General features: G+C 26.5%; 1 protein-coding gene across 2 annotated transcripts in view; it reads left to right on the forward strand.

Moving 5' to 3' along the window:
- The window catches only part of LOC103569587 (furin-like protease 2), a 279,017-nt gene that overhangs the window by 240,755 nt on the left and 16,792 nt on the right, over positions 1-21,470 (forward strand). For both annotated transcript variants that reach the window (XM_008546940.2, XM_008546941.2), the window contains exons 3-7: positions 5,390-5,494; positions 10,017-10,223; positions 11,810-12,104; positions 15,188-15,360; positions 19,132-19,797. In XM_008546940.2, the coding sequence (XP_008545162.1) occupies positions 5,390-5,494; positions 10,017-10,223; positions 11,810-12,104; positions 15,188-15,360; positions 19,132-19,797 (1,446 nt within the window). The remainder of the gene's footprint in view (positions 1-5,389; positions 5,495-10,016; positions 10,224-11,809; positions 12,105-15,187; positions 15,361-19,131; positions 19,798-21,470) is intronic.

Genomic DNA, 21,470 nt, shown 5'->3' on the forward strand with positions numbered 1-21,470 from the left:
TTAATAGCATGTATTAAATACTTATATTAAAAAAAAAATTTGCTCTAGTAAATAAAAATTTTATGAATACTTTTTTATTTATATTATTTATTATTTACATCGCATAAATAAGAAGAGGATTGTGAAATATTTCATTAAATAGTTTGAATTTTTCTAAAATATCCTTTGGAATTTGCTTCTAAAAGATTCTTAGATATATATAATATAAATATGAAAGCACCTTATCTTATTTTTGATACATTCTCCTGTCTATTATTGTATCTGGAAGGCATCATATCTTGTTCCATGAGGATAAAGCATTTTTCAACGATATATGAGAAAAAATTGAGACAAAATAAAAGCTTACATGTTTTTTCTCATCATTCTCGAATGCATGTTTCAATAATCGATAAAGTATTAAAAGACAATTCTTAACTCATATCTTGTCTTGTATATATCTGTAATAAATTAATAGTATAAAATATATCAGTTTCAATCTTTAAAGAATAAAGAAAAGCATAAATAAAAAATAAGAAAAAGTAATATAAGCGGATAATGAGTGTCAGAAAGCGGATTTAAAATGCTGAAGAAAATATATAAAAAATATAGTTATATAACGTATATCATTTATATTATAAGAAATATGTTAGATTTATAAAAATCTACTGTTACTTTTTAATGGAAAAATAAGCTCTGGAAATCCGCTATATATTTTTCTCATTCACTTATTTTACAAAAGGAAAAAATTATTTTAAATATTATAAATATAATTCAAATATAAATTACGAAAATATTCATTTCTACTAACAATTCAAAATAATATTTTATTAAAATTTAAATATTGAGAAGGAAGTAAGACGACCTCTTATTCCGTGATGGCTCTCTCCGTAGGCTTTAAAATTTATTTTTTTTTCACTTTCATGATTATTAAGCCCCACGCTATAAAAAATTAGAACTGAATTCGGAATGATTAGGAATTTTTGAGAGAGTTCTAGAGTAAAAAAAACCACCCATATATGAAGTATAGAGATGGATGCAAAACAAACCATGAGAAAAATGTTTAAATTTTTTATTAATTTTTAAAATTTATTTTATTGGAAACTCAAAAATGATCAAAGAAAAAGGACCCGATGAGAAAAGATTTTATGCAATTGTATAAAATTGGATAGACAAAATGGCCTGATCCAATTGTACACAATCGTACATAATTATATCTAATTGTATACAATCATAAACAATCGTATATAATTGTATTTATTTTGTATATAATTCTATATAATTGTATACAAACATATACATTTGTATGTAATCACATACTGTAGATAGAGTTGATGCATAATTATATACAATTTTTATGTTATTGTATACAATTATATACAATTGTACATAATTCTATATAAAAATGCAAAAAAGAATAATAAAATTATATACAAATGTATATTTGTATACAATTATATAGAATTTGTATATAATTATATATAATCCATACGAATACAGTATGTGATTATATACAAATGTATATATTTGTATATAATCCATACGAATACAGTATGTGATTATATACAAATGTATATATTTGTATACAATTATATAGAATTGTATATAATTATATATAATCCATACAAATACAGTATGTGATTATATACAAATGTACATATTTGTATACAATTATATAGAATTGTATATAATTATATGTAATCCATACAAATACAGTATGTGATTATATAAAAATGTAGATATTTGTACACAATTATATAGAATTGTATATAATTATATATAATTGTATACAATTGAATCGGGCCATTTTTTCTATCCAATTTTATACAATTGTATAAATTCTTTTTTTATCCGGAATTTAAAAAAATTTTATTTTTTTTCTCAGGTTGTCCAATTTACCCTAATGCACTTTTATTTATTGCCGCGAGAAAGAATTAAATTCCAAAAAAATACAAAAATCCCAAAATATCAATTATAAAATTTTTTATTTCAGATTTTCAAAACCTGTCAAATAAATAATAAAAAATTTTTTTTTTGAGTCAACGGAGATAAAAGAAACCTGTTGATCATTAAAGTAAATCATAATAGGCGCCGCCTTGCCTCCTTCTTTTCTCAATTTATCAACTTAATAAGCTAACTTACGATAACCATACCGGGTTATGGCAACTCACAAACTTTTTGAAAGCCTAATACTTTTAAAATATTACTAGCAGAATTAGGATATGAAGGATCAAAGATTTTGGTACTCTCTTCAATGTCGTACTTGTTGGCCACAATAGGTCTAATAGCAAAGGGCTAAAAGCATTTTCAAGTTAACCGCAGATTTACGGTTGTCCTGTGAAAAATAAAAATATTTTTATATTTTTAAAGAACTCATCATTTTTTTAAGTTTTTCTTTATCTTTTGCGTGAAATTAGAATAAAAGTAAGAGAAAATTAAATAAAATATTACTTTCGTTGTAACCTTGACTTAACCATAAATTTTTAGCCACAAACTCCTAAATAATCCTTATCTATCTACAACGGATTAGAGCTATCCTGTACATTTTTTTTTTACTTTTTTCGAATGATCAATTTTAACGCTTTTTTTTTTTAAGCGATATTCAAAAAGTTTCCAAAAATAAAAAAAAAAGATTTATTTGTTTTTATTAATCTATTTCAAATAGAAAACATTAATCACAGAATTGTGAGTTTGAATGCTCATATTTTTTTTTTTATTTTTTTTTTTTTTTTTTAAGGAGAAAAATTTATATTCTCCATAAATTATTCAATCTTTCATTTCTTTTCGGAAATTTCATTTCCGTTATTTCTTTTTAATGATTCGAAAATGCATGATCACCCTAATATGAGGGTAATAAATCAAAAAAGTATGAAATTGATTGAATTCTAATATCCGTACAGTTTAAAAAGGGGTCTACTTTTATTATTCTCAAGTGAATGGAAAGTTTGTTGACATTTTTCTCTTAAACAAATGATAATTTTTTAAAAATAAGAACCTTGATTTATAGAATATTAAGTAATTCATCAATCTTCGTTCTTTATTCTGCATTTATTGATTGTTTTGAGAGAAACTTGGAAATAAATACCTACAGACCCGACGTAAGAACCCTTCAATATGTAATTTCGTAGTGTGTTTAAATTTATTTCAAATTGAAACTGAATAATTCGTCAATTTGAATATTTAAAAATGATAAATTATTTTACTCTGAAAATTCATTGACAACTAAGGTTATTTTTACTTACCTTCATGTAATGGTTGAAAATGTCTTCCGTCATAATAATCAGGTCGTCGTTAATCATAGCATATATTTTTTAAATTAATTTCACAAAAAATATCCCATATTTAACTAAACAATTTATGATTTTGATGAATATGTCGATCGACCCATTTTTCGAGCGGCAATTTTTTGAATTTTATAAATATAGGGGAGCGTAGGGTAAAATGGGCTTACATTTATATTACATATAAGCCTTTTTTGCTTACGAGGCCATTTATAAAATACATTCGCACTTATAGGAGAAGGGGGGGGGGGGGTAAAAAAAGTGACATTCGCAGCTCATAAAACAATTTTGGAAAATTGTCTCTCGGTTTTTTAAAATTCAAGTTATTTATTACAAATAATTTTTTTTACTATTAATTGTCATATACGGGGAGAGGGGGGGGGGTCTAAAAACACGGAAAAAAAAGCAGTTGAAAAATTGAAATCTGTATTTATTACAGTTTCGTATAGTAGTAAAGGACTGCGACTCTAAAACTGTAAAAATTACATTTTTATCCTAAGCATAACAAATATTTCAATTTCAAACTCGATATTGTCCAGCTCTCTATAGTTAACAGATTTTATAATTTTATATTTTATTATAAAATTAGTTAAAATTACATTTTCGATCGTTAATATTAAGATATAGAATTTAAAAATTACAGTGCGAGCTGTGATTTTTCTCAGATCATTAATCATTCTCGACAATTGATAACTCGCAGTGTAATTTTTATGTTGTCAATAAATAAGAGGTATTATTTGAGAAAGCAAAAAATACATAACCAATAAATGTTAATTTTTACAGTTTCACCTATCAACTATTAATTTTCAAATAAAGCAACAATTCAAAATAAAAAATAAATAATACTTTAAAGATTTATGTAACTAAAATTACATATTAAACTGTAAAATTTGCTGCTTAAAATTGTATTCATTTTATTACTATAAAAAATTTCTAAAATTACAGTTTAAGCTTTAATGTTTAAAGATTTTTGCCCCGAAGGCCTGTTTTTACTGTAGAAACTGTAACTTTTCAACTGCTCTTTCTTTCATGAAGGTAAAATTTTGCATGACGTATTTTATGAACGGATCTTAAGAGGCCCAGTTTGTCTCTTCCCTATAATTTTCGGAAAATCTCGTTTACTTTCGAAATTTTTCGGGCTGGCTCCGAGCAACCCAAAACAAGCAATTAAGTACACCATTAGAAATTTTGAAATTCGGCTTGAATTTTTAACAAAATCTGAAATTATTCACATGAATGTTCCATTTTTTCAAACTTACAAATGATTTGAATTTTTAAATTTACGATTTAGTCGCAGAAGACTTTTCTATAAATCGCCAAATGTGTAAGCTCCTGTTTGAATGCATTGTAGTCACTCTTTAAACACTTAACGATATATTAATGGAGCTAAATACCGTTCTGTCTACGGTATAGAGACATGGTAGGCTCGCGCCATGACACTTCACACATGTACATGTGTGAAGTGTCTGATTTGAACGTGTACTTGGCGCGAAACACTACCATGTCTCCTGATTTTTGTCATAAAAGCACATATAAAATTAACACCTCAAAGTATGTAAAAAGTAAGTACAAAGCTTTTAAACTGAGCTAACACACTTAGAAATTTACAAAGATAAATTTCATGTTTCAATTCAATTTTTAACCTAAAAAAAAAAAATACATTTTTAATACTTTACACCCCGGGTAGTATTAACTCGCAGATATAATCAGCTACATTATAACTTACGAGAAATAAAATTTTATAATCTTACATAATAAAATTTGTTAGAAACAAAATAAAAAGATAATTATAAAATTAGAATAGCTTAACTACTTTTTGAATGAAAAGATCTGTTCTCTGTAACTTAAACTTTGTTTTCAAAAGTTAAAGTCTTTCATCGTAAATTATCTTGTGATTAAAATAATCTCTGTAAATTTCATTAAATCATAAAATAAAATCAAGTAAAGAGTAATATTGAGTGAAATTAGTAATTTAAACTTATCTTAAATAATTCCATTCTTCATTTACAATTACTGATGTCTATCAAATAGAGCCTGGAAAAATACGATAAATTACAATTAAGATAAATTTATAGTTAGACATTTAAAATATGAGAATAATCAATTAATTTATTTATAATTTTTTGTTACAGATTGGTCCTCTGAAAAATTATTACCTTCTTACTCACAAAAATGTACACAAACGGTCCCTGGACACCAGCGAGCATCATCATAAACTTTTGCGAGACGAGCCTCAAGTAAGTTTATTTCGATACAACTAAACAAAGTTTTGGCCAACTTAGTGTTGGTCCAAGAGACGTCATTGACCCGAAGTATGCATGCCCTGGGTTTAATTAGATTGCACACCCAACAGGGCGGCCAAACTCTCATCGATCCCCATCCAAGAGCTAAACTTCTCTCTACAATGCAACTTAAATTCATCTCGTCGGCATAATTGAAGATTGGATCGCCAACGATCGATCACTGGTGATCCTAACTCTAAACATTGAATCGTAAAAAAAACTCTCGAACTTGTTTGTTGTTTGTTCAAGGTTTTCTAACCGTTCTATCGGTCAACCAGATCAAACCTTTACAAAATGACGCCGTCTGATCTTTATCTACATTTCAGTTTGTCACTTTATTTAACCCTTTGCTCTCTACGTACTCTGTATACTTTCAAATTTAACTTTATATTTTTTTTTATTCAAAAAGCTTTTATCGTTTAACGTTAAATAATTCCCGACTTTGATGTTTTCTTTATAATTGAATAAAAAACTATTTTATTATTTTACTTTTAAAAAGTTTTTTTAGTTAATTTATCTGTAATTTTTTTTTCATGACAAATTTAGTATGTAAAATTTCAATTTATTTTTTTATTTATTTTATGATAAATTGTATTTTTACTTATACGATTTTTCATGTTAATTACTTTCCCGTTTTTTGTATAATCGCTTCATGAATCATGGATAGTAAATTTTTCATTATAAATTTATAATCAGAGGTCAAATGAATAAACTTGGTATTTTAACCAAAAATTGATTGTGCGAAGGTAAAAATAAAAATAAAAAAAATAATAAACGACTACAATCTAGAGCAATATTTAGTGTACACGTCCGAGTGTCAAGCCGAAATGTGGGTGATATAATACAGAAAAATCCGTTCAGGAAGTTGCATCGCTTTACCACTAGAGATAGGCAAGACTATCGTAAATTAAGCCATGTTAAAATATTCGTTTAAACTCAACCAACGGATTTATAAAGATGCAAGTCAAATTTTTTATGTTATTAATCCAAAAGAAAAATTTGGTCATTATTATAAGGGTGTGCGAATAGTTCAAACTTATGAATTATTTGTATCGAATCGAATCGAGCTATTCGATTCGAACTTCAAATAAAATAATTCAAAAAATTTTTTTTGAACGACCTAAAATTGTAAAAGTTTTTCGAATTATTCAAATTTTTGTCAGAGCTAAATAACAGAGCTTCGACACAAATCTACAAAATAATTATTTTTGATTACTTGAAAAACTAAGCTCTATATTGAATGTTTGAAAAATGATCGGAATTTTTTTGAGCTTAAATCGATTTATGAACATTTCATACATTTTTTAAATATGACACGATTCGAATGGAGTAATTTGAAAAGTTAAAAATAATTTAAAAAGTTATAGATAAATCGAAAAAATTCGAACAATACAAAAAAATTCGAATTTTTGAAACTTTTCGAATAAATCAGAAATTCTAATTATTCGATTCGAAGTGCAAATCGTATAGTTATATTTGATTCAAACCCGATTCGCACACCCGTACATTATTATTATTCTTTTTTTTTTAACTAATGACATAAAATAATAAAAAATTCATAATAATATTATCCAAAAAAAAAAACGGTGTAAATCCTTGCTATCCTGATGCTACAGTTGGGTGTTAAATTTAAACCCGAAAACGGTGTTAAAACAATATGGGTAGGGTGTTAAAAAAATGTAATATTGTTTTTTGAGTATCAGAAGTCAAATTGTTTATTGTTTCAAAAATTGATAATACAACAGATTTACCAATTTATGAAGAAATCCAAAGAATATTTGTCCACAATCACATATTGATTTTATTGCTTAAACTATGGGAAACAGATTTTCATAATTCAAGTCTCTGTACAAATTAAATCAGCGAAAAAAATAAAATAATAAAATCATTAAATATTAATTTATCATCTTTAAATCAGTTATTTTCTACTGAAAAACATCAGTGTTATAATAAATATAATTATTATATTGTTCCGAAATATTTAATGTGATAAGTAATCAAATATTTCAGCAATTGGTTCAATTTAATAAAAGTGACATTTCTTATTTTATAGGTAATAAAATTTTCTTTTATGTAAATTTACGATAATTTCATCATTTTAACGAAATATTATTATTTTCTGTTTTGTAGATTTTAAAACACTTATACTCACACTGTTATCCTTCGATCGGAGTTAATTTTTCCGCATGTACACCGTTTTAACACTAGTTTGATAACACTGCTAACCGGTGTGAGTTCATTTTAACACCACTTTTTTTACAGTGTAGTGGTGTAGAATAAAATAAAATATATTTAAATTTAAATGTGAAATATAATTTAAACTACCGGATGCACATAAATAGAGCAACATACCGTAAAAGACTTTTAAATGTATATTAATTTCACTATGCGTCGTCTAGGAGAAATAAATATACGGAAATGTTCACAACTTAGTGAGTAGAGATACTTTTAGTCCAGCCGTAGTTAATGTATATAGTGAATGAGAATTACACAGCTTCGTAAATTTGAAGCTGGTTTCACGAGATTGAACAATAATTTATATTCATCCACCTACGGTATCCACTTCTCACGAAACCAACTTTGCGCACATGTTTCAACTCAGTTGATAACTAAACTTGATAAATTATTGCCACACAGTGGACTCAGGAATGGAAAAGATAAAAGGCTACAAAATCCTGTATATTTTTTGTTATTTTTATTATTATTATTATTTTTATTATTATTATTATTATTATTATTATTATTATTATTATTATTATTATTATTATTATTATTATTATTATTATTATTATTATTATTATTATTATTATTATTATTATTATTAACAATATACGACTTTAACGTGTGACTAAATTTTGTTTAATCAACTCTGAATCTTAATATATAATTATTGTTTTTCCAAACCTCAAACGCGAACGCGCTATGTACCTTACGATCGAAATTAATTTCTCGACTAATTTACTCACGTTAAACCATCTCTACTCTGTTCTCATTACACTAAAATGAGCTAAATTGTATGCTAGTACAAATATAATTTATTGAAGAATAATTTCGACCCGGCATAAAGTTGATTCATTTTTTCATTTATTTAAAATGAATTATTTTGATCCAAGAAACCAGCCTGAGTCAAAATTTGAAACCGTGCTAAAACCTAGAAATTCTAGGATCAAGAAAGAAAAGGACTTACTAAGTACTTAATTTGTATGGAAAAACAACTCCTATATAAGTCCTACAAATGTCAGTTACGGGAGGAAATGACATGTTTAGTTGTTAAATAGGCGCTAAAATTTTAAATTATTATTGCTTATCAGAGCCTAAACATACCATAAAAGCTTATTTAGGCCTAGTAATTCTACATTATTTATTAGGACCTAGTAGACCTACAGTTTTAACATATTTATTTGAACCTATCTATTTAAATTTAAAAAGAATGATATTTTTCTGACATACAATCGTTATAAGTTATTAAGCGTATAAAGTGTTAATAGGGATTCGATAGGTCCACCGAAAGATTTTAAATTAAAGAAAAAAAAATTAGAATTTAAAGGACTAACGTAGGAGTTGGGAATGGGTCATACGTAGATAATTTAGGTTTTAATCAGGAATTTAAGAATTTATCCTACTAAATGAGAATGAATAGTTTTTTATCGGTTATAGAGAGATGTTAAATTTTGATTTTTTAGAATCCATAGGAGCTAATAAGAGTATAAAGTATGAAAAATACTTATTTAAGTCCGCTTAAGAATGTCAAGTACTAAAATAGGTATATTCAAGTATATTGAGTACTTAAAGCGAAGCGAAATTTCGACTGGGAGTGCTGTCAACTGTTCTGTTTGAATCTTTAGAAACACGATAACTCTCGAAAAATATAATAAATTGACCTAATTTTTTTTTAGTAGCTTCGCATCTTTTGTCACAAGATCCCTATAAAAAATCATTATCTAAATCTTTTTTGTTTAATTGTAATTAATAAAAAACTTAAAACCAGTAATTCATTCAAAATTTAGCTGCCATTTTTTATTTTCATTATTATTATTTTTTTCTTTTTGTTCCTACATCAAATACGGGCAGCAGCACCAGTCTGATACTAGGATTAAAAAGTAAAAAGCGACATCTAAGAAAAAAAGGCGGAATATTTGAAAAAACAGTTTTATAGTAAAAATTAGACTGAAAGAAAAAGCTGAAAAAATAAGACTAATAGTCAAAAATAAAATTAATGAATAAAATCCCGGTCATTCCGAAATCACTTCACTGAAAAAACAAGCTTACTATATTTACTTCATATTCGGAGTGATTTTTCTTAAAATTCCTGAACTCCGAGCGAAGTGAATTCGATTTGAAATTTGAAATAAAATCCGTAATTTACTCCCGATTTTTCACAGTGTAAAAAAAAATGAAATATTAATAATTATCATGAGCGATTGAGGTGTGCTCTTTTGGATTTCCTAACATTTTTTTCTTTTTTTTATTATTTCAGGTACAATGGTTTCAACAACAACATGAGAAACGTAGAAAAAAACGTGACTACCAAATCCCATCTTCTTTTAGCTTCAGCGATTATCCGAGCTTCTTTGACGATTTTACAGCAACGAGACAACGTCAGTCTTTTCATCATCAACGTAATCGAGGTGCTCCTCTGCAAAATTTATTCACGGATCCGCTTTTTAAAGAGCAATGGTATCTGGTAAGTAAAGAGAAATTGGGTACATTAATTTAATGTAATTCAATCATTCAGGCATCAAATTATTTTGATTTAGTTTTTTTATACTGAACATATTTTTTTATAACAAAAAACAAATATTTAAAACGAAAAGTTTTATTTTTTTATAAAAATTTAACATTAAACTGGAAGAATAGGAACGGAAAAAAAATCTGTACTTAAATTAAAATTCTTTTTATCAAAAAAGGATTTGTTCGCACAAAAACTTTTACTCGTCTCAAGAAATTTTTTTTTCGTTGTTTTAAAATGAAATATTTTTTTTTTGACATAAGGTAAAAGCCCCTATACCCACTCAGTACCATCAGTCGCTCACTTTAACTGTTTAAGGCAATTTTTGATCATTTTTGTAAAAAACAATTACAACTTAAAATATTATTATTGATAAATAATTATTTGTGAATCTAAATATATTAAATAGAGGAGAGAGAGGCAAAACGGGGTGCTTAAGGAAATACGAAGTTTTCGAAGACTCAAATACACTAAATCTTTTTTTTTTAATGACATTCAAAGTAAATAGGAAAAATTTTTAGTAGTCGTTAAAAAAAAATTTTTCATTTTTGCGGGCAAAATGAGGTACCCCCTAAATAAGATAAAAAACAAAAATTTCTGGATTTTAAATGAATTTGAGTAAGTTAAACTTTTTTGCAAATAATTTGTATAAAAAAAAATTATATTTTACATGATTATTGGATACAAAAGTAAAAAAATAAATTTTTAATAGTTTCTATCATAAAACAAAAGTCATTAATATTTTTCAACTGACAATTGATTTTTGAAAAAATTTAACAAAAAAAATTTAAAATAACGCTCAATAATATTTACAAAAGTGATTTTGGAATGTTTAAAAACCATTTAAAATATCAACTTTTTTTTTTTACAAAATTTTGGGCTTATCCCGTTTTGCTCCCCCTTTCCCCTACAGTGTATCAAATTATTTTATAATAGATTATAAATTTAAATTAAATGACTGTTTTCAAAATCGCGTATAGCCGGGCATTTTTTACTTTAACGTTCATTCGTTAGATTAGGTCAAATTTTTTAAGAATTGTTATAACTATATCTTATTAAATATATTTTTAAAATTCATGAAATTTTATATTATGAAAGAATAAAGTATTATAATTTATAAATTATTTGTCCAAATCAATAAACTTATGATAGTTTAATTGATATTGTCTTTGAGCGACTATAGGGTCATGTGTTGATCGAGTAATGGTACATGACAACTTTTAGTGAGCGACAATGGGTGCACTCAAGGACCTTATTTAAAAAATTAATAATAATTAATTATCAGGATTATTCTTCAAACTAAAATTTTATTCTAATACTTGAAACTTGAAAAAATAACTATAAAAAAAAATATGGTTTTTCATTTTATTTATTAATTTATATTGAGTAACTTAATCTCACTCCAATTAAAAGTGAGTGGATATAGGGGCTTTTACCTTAAACATTGAAATTTTTTGTCGGTAAATATTTTTTTTAGCTCTTGAAATAAATTAAATATACTAATTAACTTCAATAAAACATGAAAAATGTGTTATTGACAGAATGGAGGAGCGAAAGATGGCTTCGACATGAATCTCGGGCCAGCTTGGCAAAAAGGTTATACAGGCAAAGGAGTGGTCGTCTCAATTCTAGATGATGGAATCCAAACAAATCATCCCGACCTTGCACTCAACTACGATCACGAAGCTAGCACAGACATCAATGACAATGACGACGACCCAATGCCTCGTGACAACGGTGATAATAAACATGGAACTCGGTGTGCTGGCGAAGTGGCTGCTGTAGCCTTTAACCAATATTGTGGTGTAGGAGTTGCTTACAATGCCAGCATTGGAGGTAATTTCTCACGTCACTCACACGTCTAAGTATTCTAACAGATTTCATCTCAATCAAATTACTTTGATGACATTGATTGTTATTATTATGTATCAGTACTTATTACCCAACATATTTGACAACGCACAGTTTGCCTGCAGCGCTTTTATGATGGTGGCCATAATTGACATCCTCCTGCTAAATCTTCATTAATTCATTTTTTTTTTTTTTTTTTTTTTTTTTTTTTTTTTTTTTTTTTATAGTAAATTGATCATTAATTTGAGAAATTCTATAAATTCAGATTCAATAAAACGCAACTTAATATAATTTTAACAAGTTTTAAGTACAAATAAATATCTAGTATTCGATAATGGGAGAGGGGGCGCGAAATGGGGTACCCTCAAAATTTTATAAAATTTTATTTTTAAATATTTTAAAATCACTTTTGTAAATGTACTTGAGCATTATTTTGAATTTTTTTTTAGTGTTTTCGAAAAATTGAGTTTATGTAAAAAAATAGTATGAAATCAATTTTATTTTTTGTCTTATCAATTTACAATAAAAGAACTCTCAGTGTCAAATTACTTCAGATGTATTTCAATAATAAACTTTAAAATATTAAAAATTACCATAAGTACTTCGTTCCCCCTCCCCCTGATCATTGAAATAAGGTACTAATGAAACTTAATACCAAATCAGTTACTCAATTATAAGTTATATTAATTTATTAATGAAACCCCATAAGTATATCGGCTTTCTATTAATATTTCAAACATTGTAAATTACAAAACTTTGTTTTTATGTTGGAATCCCTTTATATATTCTGGATATTGCAATTTATAGTTATAGTTTACAATATATATTTAAAATTGATTACATCAGAAAAATTTTATTGTCTTTTCTGGAATGTAAATTAATTGCATCGAACTTATGGCTTTTTTTTTTACTTAAAGATTCAAATTTCATAGAGAAAGTTTTAATTTATAATTTTCTGAGTTGATATAGTTTTACATTCAGATCAAATAAAATAAAAAAAAAAGAACTTATAAGTATCAAGAGATCGAAATACGAAACCTATTTAACTGATTAAACGAATTCGGTAAATATAAATGAATTATCTTGAATATTTTATTCAGTGGGGATTAAGATTAAGTTTCGTATTAATCAAACATTTTCTAAAATAGAAGTAATTCCGGTGAAATGTTAACCGATTGGAACTCGACCAAATCAATTGAATTTAAATCTAATAGATTATAGACGATTATTAATAAAAATAAATTATCGATTTTAGTCTTTCGCTTTTTAAAAACGTTTCTTAATAAAATACAAAAATTATTTTGTAATTAAACCACTTATTAAATAAAAATAATAAATAATTATTATATATATATATATATATATATATAGGGGGTAAAAGGAAGTATCCCTAAAATTTTATAAAAAAAAAAATTTTTTTTTTCGTCTAATTACTATAAATCCGATATATTTCCTCATTTTTAGCCCTACTCATAACACCAAGGGCAAAATGGACCAGCCGCAAATTCTGAAAAAATGATTCTTTCATATATTTATCGTCAAATTTAAAAAAAAAACTTTAATGTATTAATCCTTTTTTCGGCTGATTTTCTATAGCTGGAGCAAATTTGGCCACTAAAAATATTCGAAATAATATTTTATTTTTTAATTGATAAAATTTTTTAAATAATGCAAAATAATCTTTAATCTAAAAAATAAAAAAACACGTTTTTGGGTTCAAAATAATGACGAATAAGAAATATGGAATTGTTTTTTTTTTTTTTTTTGTTTTCATTAAATAACAATTAATAATTAAGCTAATGCAGGGGGGGGGAGGACTGTTTATTACACATAAAAAAATTTTTTTTGAGTGTTTTAAAATCAAAAATAGTTGTCAAGATAAAGATATACATTCTTAATGATGAAAACAATTTTGAAAAAAATATTTTTTAGAGAAGGGCCTCTTTGCCCTACAAAAAAAAATTTTTTTCTGCCTTCGTATCCACCAACGATGTAAAATGTAATTTTTCTTAATGCATATTATGTATAAAAAATTGCATTTAATGAAATTTAATCAACCATCAGAAATTGTTTTTTTTTTTTTTCAATTTTTTTAAAGGGTACCCCATTTTGCCCGCCAAAAAAAAAATTTTGTCTATTTACCTTATATATCATTAGAAACAAAAAGATTTAGCGTATTTTAATCCTCAAAAACTTAGTTTTTTCTTAAGTACCCTCTTTTGCCCCCCCCCCCTATATTTAGTCAATAATATTAATACTTTTTGACATAACTTGATAATATAAAACCTATATAAAGAAATTTTTCAAAAGTTATGACATGAATTTGTACAGCAGTTAAAATTTCACAAAAAATCTACACTGTGAAAAATTCCCAATAAATTTTACTATGGGTGCATAGTAACACTGAACTCTAAGAAAACTGATACAAAATTTACAAGTGTCCCATCGTGTAGTCTGCGCATACGTTTATTATGGGACACTTGTAAATTTTGTATCAGTTTTCTTATAGTTCGGTGTTACTATGTACCCATAGTAAAATTTGTTGAGAATTTTTCACAGTGTACTACACAAAAAATGATTTTTCGGCGCAATAAATTTTTTCTCACCCCATGAAAATTTTCGTTTTTAAATCATAATTCAAAAAATTTATTAAAGCAGATAAACTTTTTCTTGGGGAAAGTAAAAATATTTTGCGTCATGAAATCCTTTTTTTCTCTGTCGTGTAGTCAAACATAAATTGTATTTGTTTATTATTAATATCAAACTTGTTGAAAATCAACTGTGCAATGTATTGAATAACCAGCAAATGAAATTAATATTCATCACACAACATTTGTATCAATTCTCGATTATATTTCTCGACATCAATAGCATCATCATCTAATATATTCTACACTATCGGCTATTCGTATGGTATTGCCGAATGAATCTATACAACTCACAAATCAAATCATGTAAATAAAGTAACTGCATGAATATATTCACGAAAATCAATATTACCAGATAACTACAATAAATACGAAAATCGATAAATTTAAATGAAACTATATTAAACTTTTTGTTTACAGGAGTACGAATGCTCGACGGCCCGGTAAATGATGCTGTTGAAGCAAGAGCTTTAGGTCTCAATCCCGATCACATTGATATATATTCAGCGTCCTGGGGTCCTGAAGATGACGGTAAGACCGTTGATGGACCCGGTCCATTAGCAAGAAGAGCTTTCATCTACGGAGTAACCAGTGTAAGTAAATTATAAATTTTCTGAGGATTTTTTTTAATTTTAAAAAATCAATACTTTTTTTTATAAATAATTATTTTAAACAAAAATATAGACTATAAAATATTTTTTTAATAAATTTCCGAAAAACAAAAGATATTTAGAGTTAATTTTTTTTTTTAATAACAGACTAACAGATATAAAACTAAAAATTTTTTTCCTTCCGGTTGTTTACACAAAAAAAAATATTTAAAAAAAGTTTCCAATATAAAACTTATAAACAAATAAAACGCATTTACACAATTTTTTTATCTTTTTTATTTTTATTTATTTCAAATTGATGTAACGTATTGAAGAAGACAATTAAAATAAATATATTTTTTCGTTATTTAGTTTTCATCTGTTTTATTTGTTTTAAAATGAAAATTGAAACGATCTGTATGAAGGAAAAATAGTAATTTATGTATCGAGTATGATTGTATATAAGACGCGAGTAGTGGCAATTGATTACCAAGCCAGAAGCGAGGTTGTCAACACATACACGTAATTGAACTAGTTATATACATTAGTCTTTGAAAGAAATACTCTAAAAGTACGACAATGAGTGTTTAAAGACGGTGGGTAATAGAGAGTGCTTACAAATATATGATGGAAAATTTTGTCACAAGATGACTCGATGAGCTGCTTTAAAATTTTTTGCACGCTAGCTATAGTACATGCAACTAAAAAATATTTTATGTAACTCATGCCGAAGAATACACCGCTAACTGGCTAAAGTCAGCCTCATAAAATTTAATATTGAAGTAAAATCTTTTCTGATTGGTCAAACGAGTGGTTTAATGTATATTAAACTACTGAATTTAAGTTAAATGGGCAGAGTGTATTCGTACTCAATAATTCAAGCCAATAGCTAATCCATCACTTTTCTCTCTTATGACGTCACTTTGAATTTATCTTCCTTGCTAAACTGACCAAAATTTCAGACTGCACATGCGCATTCAATTAATCAGCATACGCATGCGTAGATTAAAGCAACGTCACCTGAATTTTATAACCTTACGTATGTCTTTTAATTGGTACGACATAACACCAAAGATAACTTTTTTTCATAGAGTTTTTTTAACTGAATACAGCCGAGTCGCGTTATGAGTCCGTCGACTTGAATTTCTATTGAAATCATTTCTCCTCTATGACTATGAAAATAATCATGTACACACTCATTCGCTTGTAAAGTGTGAATTACGGCGTTTGACTGCTGATCAGAAGTGGGGGCATAAGAATTCTTTTCTTAGAATTACATTCGCTGATAGAAGGATTTCTTTGGATTTAATAAGATTTGTTAATATTTAACAAGTGGTTTATTAATGAACATGCTCAAATCAATATTTATTAATATATAATCAACCATCTATTTAATTTATTTGAAGATATAAACTAATTTTCTCAAAATATGAATAGTAAAAATATTTAAAGAAATTTATTTTAAATGGAAAGATTATCTTTCTATTCATTATAATGAATAATAAAAAAAAAAATTATTGAAATAATTTTTATATTTTATATAAAATATGGCCGTGCGACAACACTTACTTTTAACTTTGATAGTCTCTTGCTAATATATACAAGTACATATGATTATATGCAGCCATCTATCGATAATATTCGCCAAAGAAATATTTATTAACTATTAAGGTGAAGTCAAAGAAGGTTTTGTTAATATTACAAATATTTATTTGAGTTAAAATAACGATTGATTTAATTGTAATAAATATTTATTCGTTCCAAAGAATCTTCTCACAAGAATTTTAAGAAATCTGGTTTATTACTATCAAATAAATCCTTCTATCAGTGTTTCTCTACACCCTTGTAAACGGACTCATAACGCGGCTCGCCTGTAATATTAAACAGAGTATTTAATTTTATAAAGTATAAATTTTTTAAAAATAATAATAAAGTTAATTTTTTTATAACTCTGACTGCATGGCACTGACTTTACACATTTAATGACGTTTTTCTTCGTGCATTCATTACATAAACTATTGTTTAAAGTTCTCTAAAAAAGGAAGTCGCCGTCGGGAATTGTCGGAAATTTTCGGTTTGTAAATGTAATGTCTAATAACGGCGTAAGATTAAACTTGTTTTATCGTAAAAAACCGACGGTAACTCACTCTATGGGAGAACTTTACATCTACTATAGTATAATACTGATTCCACATGATATATAATATACTATTTTGCACAGCTGACGTCATAATTTGAACGATTAAGTCTCTTTATTATCTGCTGTTACACGGAGAAAAAATTATAGTAACTGTTCCTAGTACGTTTATGAAATATCATCCCATACCGTTATGGTAATGATTACTTGGGATTATGGGATATAGACCCATACTTTCTGGGAAAGTTTCTATAAGTATGGGAACAATTCCTATCATTATGGTAACAGTTTCCATATCGCATGTGAAAGAATCATGGTAATGATTACCATACTCATAGGAATAGTTCCCATAAGCAAATAGAAACCAGTCCTATAACCACATTGTAACGGTTCCTAAGCGTATATGGTAATGGTTACCATAATATTATGGTAACGATTACCATAATATTATAGTAACCATTACCATAGGTACATAGTAACGATTACCATAATTCCATAGGAACTATTCCCATAACATATTGGAACTGTTACCATAATTTTCTCTTCGTGTATATTTAATATTTTTAGCTGCGACTCCCGTGTAAAATTATTAAATAAATTCAAATGAAAATTTAATTTTTTATAATCATCTTATGAATTGTCTATATTATTAAGAGAATAAGGAAAATTTTGTTCCCGGCATATCTGTATGACAGAATTGATTAATTTTATTAAATTTGGTATCGTTAGAAAGGTTTTGAGTTGAATTTGTGCCTTTTCATAGTTTAAACTCTTTTTTATTATCAATCATTGAGAAAAATTGATTTATCTGTATCATTCGAATTGCATTTAAATTACGCGAGAAAAAATACGATCGTAATTATTTTCTTTAAAGAAATTAATATTCTAATTACTCTGTCACTAAATATGACTAAATGTCACTGAATATATACTATATTATTTATATCGCGTTACTTATTCCAAAATGACAAAGTTTGACACAAAAAATCTTTACTCTCCTAAAGAAAATTTTTACTTACTCCAAGAAATATTTCGCATTGTGAATTAAAACGAAAAAGTTATTTAGAATTAGAAAAAATTTTTTGGTGCAAGGAATCATTTCTTGACCAAAATAATCTTTTCTCGCCCCAAGAAAATTTTTGTATTGAATTTATGATGCATAAAATTTCTTGGTGCAAATAAAATTTTTTGAGGCAAGAAATCGTTTTCTTATGAGTATTTTATAAAATCAGTAGTGATATTTAGGAAGTCACGTAGTGACTGCAAGTTGCTCGTTTTAATTAATGGAAGTCATTAACAAGGGATTAGTAACATAAACTAATATTTAATATATCAAATAAACGTAGTTTATTTTCCCATTAATGTTTAAATAATATTTTGTTAATAATTACAGTACATAAAATAAAATGATCATAAATATAAATTTATTAAATTAAATTCATAGAATATTACAAAATATTAATATACATTAATTCAATTAACTTGAATACAGACAGAGTTGAAAGCAGCAGTAACATTTTATTGGCATCAATATATTCTCATATGATATAAATTTCTATTTATCCAGTATAGAAAATATTTCATTGTAAACATTTAATCAAACGTTATTCACGAGGACATATATTGACATTTTCTAGGGCCGTAAAGGTAAAGGCTCAATCTTTGTCTGGGCGTCGGGTAATGGTGGCCGTCATACAGACTCATGTAACTGCGACGGTTATACAAACAGTATTTTCACATTGTCAATATCAAGTGCAACACAAGGGGGATATAAACCATGGTATCTAGAAGAGTGCAGCTCAACATTGGCTTCAACATATTCATCTGGTACTCCTGGTAATGATAAAAGCGTTGCAACTGTCGATATGGATGGTAAATTACGACCCGATCATATTTGTACCGTTGAACATACTGGCACATCAGCGTCAGCACCTCTTGCCGCTGGTATTTCTGCATTAGCACTTGAAGCTAATCCAAGTTTAACGTGGCGAGATATGCAATATTTAGTTGTATTAACATCGAGATCTGGACCACTTGAAAAAGAACCGGGTTGGATACTCAATGGAGTGAAACGTAAAGTTTCACATAAGTTTGGTTACGGGTTAATGGATGCGGGTGGAATGGTCAATCTTGCTGAACAATGGACAAATGTGCCGCCTCAGCATATTTGCAAATCTCAAGAGATCAATGAGGAAAGACCTATAGATTCATCCTTCGGTTATACTCTCAGTGTTTACATGGACGTAAGTGGCTGCGCTGGGACTATTAATGAGGTCCGTTTTCTTGAACATGTTCAATGCAAGGTGAGCTATTTTTATAACATCTATGTATATATATATATATATATATATATATATATATATATATATATAAGGGGTGTGCGAATGATTCGTAACGAATCAAATTGAACTGTGAATCAAAATTTTCTAATCATTTGAAAATTTACGAATAATTTGAAAATTTTATTTTGAACGGCTTAAAATTGTTAAAGTTTTTCGAATAAGGTAAAAGCCCCTAGACCCGCTCAGTACCTTTAGTCGCTCACTTTAACTGTTTAAGGCGATTTTTAATAATTTTTATAAGAAAAAATTACAACTAAAAATATTATTATTGATAAATAATTATTTGTGAATCTATATATATTAAAATATAATGTATCAAATTATTTTATAATAGATTATAAATTTAAATTAAATGACTGTTTTCAAAGTCGCGCTCAGCCGGACATGTTTTACTTTAACGTCCATTCGTTTGATTAAATTTAGGTTACGTCAAATTTTTTAAGAATTGTTATAACTATATCTTATTAAATACATTTTTAAAATTCATTAAATTTTATATTATTAAAGAATAAAGTAGTATAATTTATAAATTATTTGTCCAAATCAATAAACTTATGATAGTTTAATTGATATTGTCTTTGAGCGACTGTAAGGCCATGTGTTGATCGAGTAATGGGACATGACAACTTTTAGTGAGCGACAATGGGTGCACTCAAGGACCTTATTTAAAAAATTAATAATAATTAATTATCAGGATTATTCTTCAAACTAAAATTTTATTCTAATACTCGAAACTTGAAAAAATAATTATAAAAAAAAATATGGTTTTTCATTTTATTTATTAATTTATATTGAGTGATTCAATCTCACATCAATGAAAAGTGAGCGGGTATAGGGGCTTTTACCTCAATTCAAATTTTCTCTTAAATAAATTTAATTCAGACACGAATTTACGACTATTTTATAATTACTTTTGGTTATTTTAAATAACTGAGCTCTCCATGAAATAAAAATTTGTCTATCGGATGACTCAGTGAACCAGTCCCAATACTTCTCGCTTTTCGAGCTCTTTGAGCTTTTTTTTTTTTTAATTTTCAACTTTCTGAACGAGAAATTGAAAATTGAATATTTAAAAAGTTACTAATAATTCGAAATGTTTCGGATAATTCGAATATTGACGAACACTTTAAAAAAATTGACGATTAATTCGAAAATTTACGAGAAATTCAAATATTTTTTAATTATTCGATTCGATTCGAACACGACTTGCATGACCCTAATATATATATATATATATATATATATATATATATATATATATATATATATATATATATATATATATATATATATATATATATATTTCTATATCACTTTCTTTTTTATTTAACTTTATTCGTGAGTTATTTTTTTTATTGTACTCTTGTGTCCAAGACTAAGAGATGATGAACGGAAGAAAAAAATATTGTAAAGGTAAAACCTACCATAAAAACTACGGACGGACGTAATAAAAATGAATAAGGTAGAAAAATATGGCTTTAGGACATTTTATTTTTATTGCTTTTTTTTATTTTTATAAATCTACTTTATTGAAATATTGTTTCTACTCAATAATTAAAATATTATTTCATTAATATTGTTTAAATTCTAATTCTATTAAAATTTCAGTTAAGATAAAATAAATTTAATTGTAG

This window comes from Microplitis demolitor, chromosome 1 (assembly GCF_026212275.2).
Source record: "Microplitis demolitor isolate Queensland-Clemson2020A chromosome 1, iyMicDemo2.1a, whole genome shotgun sequence".
NCBI lineage: Eukaryota > Metazoa > Arthropoda > Insecta > Hymenoptera > Braconidae > Microplitis > Microplitis demolitor.